Below are 3,879 nucleotides of genomic sequence, written 5' to 3' on the forward strand. Positions count from 1 at the left end.
AAAATATATCACAGAGATATCCTCTGAGACAAAACAGAGACTTTGATTTGTTGGTTAATAAGTTACAGAGCTCCTATAAGGAAAAAGATCCATGCCATATTTATGATCAAGGAAGTAAACAACGTTTCATATTCAACCTTTTGTCTTGATAACCATACCTTCAAAATTACATGTTTCATTGTGGTTGTTACCCATATATTTGTAGTATAAGTTCAACTGTTTGTGTAAATGTTCACTAATTTTAGCTAATAGAAGCCTTTTTTTTTTTTTTTTTAATCCTTTGTATTAATATTGCCTTCTGTTTGCATAGAGACGGTTCCTTGGGCCGAGAGATTATGTTTGCTTGGCAAATTCCATCTTGTGTAAAGTGTAACTTATAGTCAGTGTTCTGTATAAATAATAAATTGTAATAATGATGAGGGAAGTGTCTGCCTTATGGAGACTGTGGTCAGGTCAGAAGTAGTTTGTATACATGTGAGAAATACAATAAAAGGCTGAAGGGAGGCATTCCAAGAATTTTAGGCCAACTGAAAAAAATAATCATGTTTATAGAATTCTTGTCTTTCCTAATATTCTTCTGGGATTTGCTAATGTAGAAGAAAAAAGCCTACAAAATACAACAGATTTATTTTCTACTTGTATATTTCTTCAGTCCCTAAGTAGAGAATCTTGTGGCTGCTAAAGCATCATTATAGTGATCTTGTGTGGCTTTGTCCATACCCATGATTAAATTGAGAAAAACAAGTATTTTTTGACTCTGCTGATGTGTGTTTGTTTATAAGTGGTCTGGAGTCCTGCCTGTAAGACTAATTTTAGGTATCCTACATAGTTTTTAGAAGACAGACTATTTTCCCACTGAATACTGTCGTATAAATATATATATTTATATATTTGTATTTACGTATATTTGTCTTTTATTTTTGGTAGAAAATGATGCATCCTGTTGCCAGCAGTAATCCAGCTTTCTGTGGGCCTGGCAAGCCTTCCTGCCTGAATGAAGATGCTATGAGAGCTGCTGATCAGTTTGACATATATTCTTCCCAGCAAAGCAAATACAGCCACACAGTCAGCCACAAACCAATGGCTTGTCAGAGGCAAGACCCATTAAATGAAACACACTTGCAGACTACAAGTAGCAGAAGCCTAGAAATAAAAGATGAACTAAAGAAAAAGAAAAATCTTAACCGATCTGGTAAGCGTGGCCGGCCTTCGGGAACCACCAAATCAGCGGGATACCGGACCAGCACAGGCAGACCCCTGGGAACCACCAAAGCAGCTGGATTTAAGACAAGTCCAGGCAGACCTTTGGGTACAACTAAAGCTGCAGGATACAAAGTCAGCCCAGGGAGACCTCCAGGTAGCATTAAAGCTCTATCCCGTCTTGCTGATCTTGGTTATGGCTGTGGCACTGCTGCTTTTCCTTACCCTATGATGCATGGCAGAGTAGTTCACGGGGTAGGGGAAACAAGCAGTGAAATCAAGCCACCCAATGAATGAATGAGCAGGAAAGGAGGGCCAGGTTTAGAAGGAAGATTGTGAATAATCCCAAAGCTTCTTGATGTTATTTGTACATACGTGATCTTGTGGCCTGGTCTTTCCAAATTTGTTTTCCCATTTCATTTTTTTCCTGCTTTTGCTCAGAAGCTGCCATATGCTGACAGGTACACTCAGGGCATGAGCAGTGGCATTGTATTTGTACATAGGTTCAAATGTAATACCTAACTAAATCATTTTTGCTTTTCTTTTAAAGTTATGGTCATGTCTCATATTTCATTGCTACTGTTGGGCCATTCTAAATAGATGCTTTATATGCTAAACAATTGAAACCATTATAACTATTAGTTTGTGAAGTACAATATAATAAAGATACTATCTGGAGGTATTTTTAACTGATGGTGCAAAGCAAACTAATGATTCAAGATTACTTGAGGTAATGACTGTGAGTTTTTGTAACATTTATTTTCATGAGACAGGACAGATATTTGTATGAGTTGGCATTTACATAAACAGATGTTAAAAAACTTCATGTTCTAGGTTTAAGCAGCTTTTTATTTATCTATATGGCATTAATTGGTTTAACCATCAGTATTTGGTTTTCAGCAGTGATAAGTTATGTGTTTTAATTGCCTAAAAGCATATATACCAAACACTACAAATAATGCATATTTACAGAAAAAATAAACTATTTTATGAACAACTGCACATTACATTTTTAGTGAAATATAATGCATTCTGAGAGCATATTTAATATAATAGAAAAAGAAACATTCCTAAGGTCTGCATATAGCTATTGTCACTATATTTTGCCTTTCATATACTTAATGAGTTTTAAAGCATTATGCTTAAAAATACTGATTAGTGTTGCTCATTTATTTGGAATATTTTTTAGTTTTTCTGATAAATACTCCCATTGCAGTAGCACTTACTGTGTTTTCAGGTTTATATCAACCAAAGGACACAAATTTAATGGTAGACTGACTGTAGAACTGGTATAAACAGAATGCAGTGTCCTAGCTGTCGGAACCCAAATATTAAGAAATATATAGGAATCCATCTATGCATGAAAAATGTAAAAATATGTTATTTAGTTTAAAATCTTACTTTGGATCCTGGGAGACCACTTCATCCAAAACAAATTATTTTCCAACAGTGTTTGCTTTAAAAGCAAAATAGAAAAGGAAGAAAATAATGGGTAAATATATATAATAGGGAATGAGGGAAATCTCTATTTCCTCCTTTTCTGAAAGTACTATTCCTTGTTAATACACATTTTATTTATTCTGAGTTTGTTTTAAATAACATAAACTATTATAAACTTTGGATTAGAAAAAAAATTCCGCTGAATTTTAAAATTACAATGTATGGACTTGGAATTTAATTGCCTTTGAGATTATAATGTTGCAGATTTGCATGACCCAAAAACTTTAAAAATTAATAAAATTTTAAAAGGGCACATACTGTGTTGTTTGGCTTGCTCTCAGTTAATGCAAACTCTGATTGCAAATGGATGTCATGTTTCGTACCTTTTTTATCAGGAAAAAAGCAGCAAGCCTTCAGGTGTTCCAGTGATGCCTGACACAATGAGCTGGACTTTGTGCTGCTCTTTACAGTAAGAGGTGTTGCATTGTATGTGGGGACTGTGTGCACTGGCATCTAAGACAGTGACCTCAACAATTTTAGCATTGCACAAACCATAGAGAACAATGTTGGATGACTACATAATCAATTGCAACATTCTGGCAGCTAAATCGCTACAAGAGTTCGTTTTTGCTGAGGCTTAAAATATAAAACTTTTAATAATTTACTCAGAACAGTATAACTTCTGACACACACAAATGCTTACATCTTTATTCATATGTTCATCTACCCATTTTTTATTATGTGGAATTTAGCTGATTCTCAACATGATGTTCAGCAATTGGCTGCTTAGAAATACTTTTTTGAACTAGTTCCTGAAGACAGCTGTTTAATTATATGTTTTACCTTAGAATAATATATACTATTGTCAAGGATTTGAATGCATGTTGTGTTTTATATTAAGTCCATTTTACATTTACCTTTCAGTTTATTTTTGTTCCTGATTTTGTTATACAGACCCCCTATCCTTTCCTATATTCATTCTTCTCACTGGTCCCCAAACCCAGTACATTTACTCAGTGGTGCTGTGCTGTGTGTCAGAAGATAAAACAGGTGTATTATTGTAAAATGAATTTTGTATACATGTTTATGAAATGGTAAAATCACCTAATGGAGGAATGTTCATAACAATGAGGAGCTCTGTCCCAGGGGAAAAAAAGGGAGAGTGACTGTAGTTATAAATGGATAACATAGTTTAGAAACCTGAATTTGCTATTCATGAGAGCAGTTACCCAGAGTATT

The 3,879-nt window shown here is 34.4% G+C and overlaps 1 protein-coding gene across 1 annotated transcript; it reads left to right on the plus strand.

Annotated features, from left to right (window-relative positions):
• The first annotated feature begins 930 nt into the window (after positions 1–930).
• CUNH5orf24 (chromosome unknown C5orf24 homolog) lies at positions 931–3,076 on the plus strand. Its single transcript, XM_007943771.2, has 2 exons — positions 931–1,357; positions 3,036–3,076. Exons 1-2 carry the CDS (start codon positions 931–933, stop codon positions 3,074–3,076), a joined length of 468 nt encoding a protein of 155 aa, XP_007941962.1.
• Positions 3,077–3,879: the final 803 nt, after the last annotated feature.

This window comes from Orycteropus afer, unplaced genomic scaffold (assembly GCF_000298275.1).
Source record: "Orycteropus afer afer isolate SDZICR_OR568_19922 unplaced genomic scaffold, OryAfe1.0 scaffold00112, whole genome shotgun sequence".
NCBI lineage: Eukaryota > Metazoa > Chordata > Mammalia > Tubulidentata > Orycteropodidae > Orycteropus > Orycteropus afer.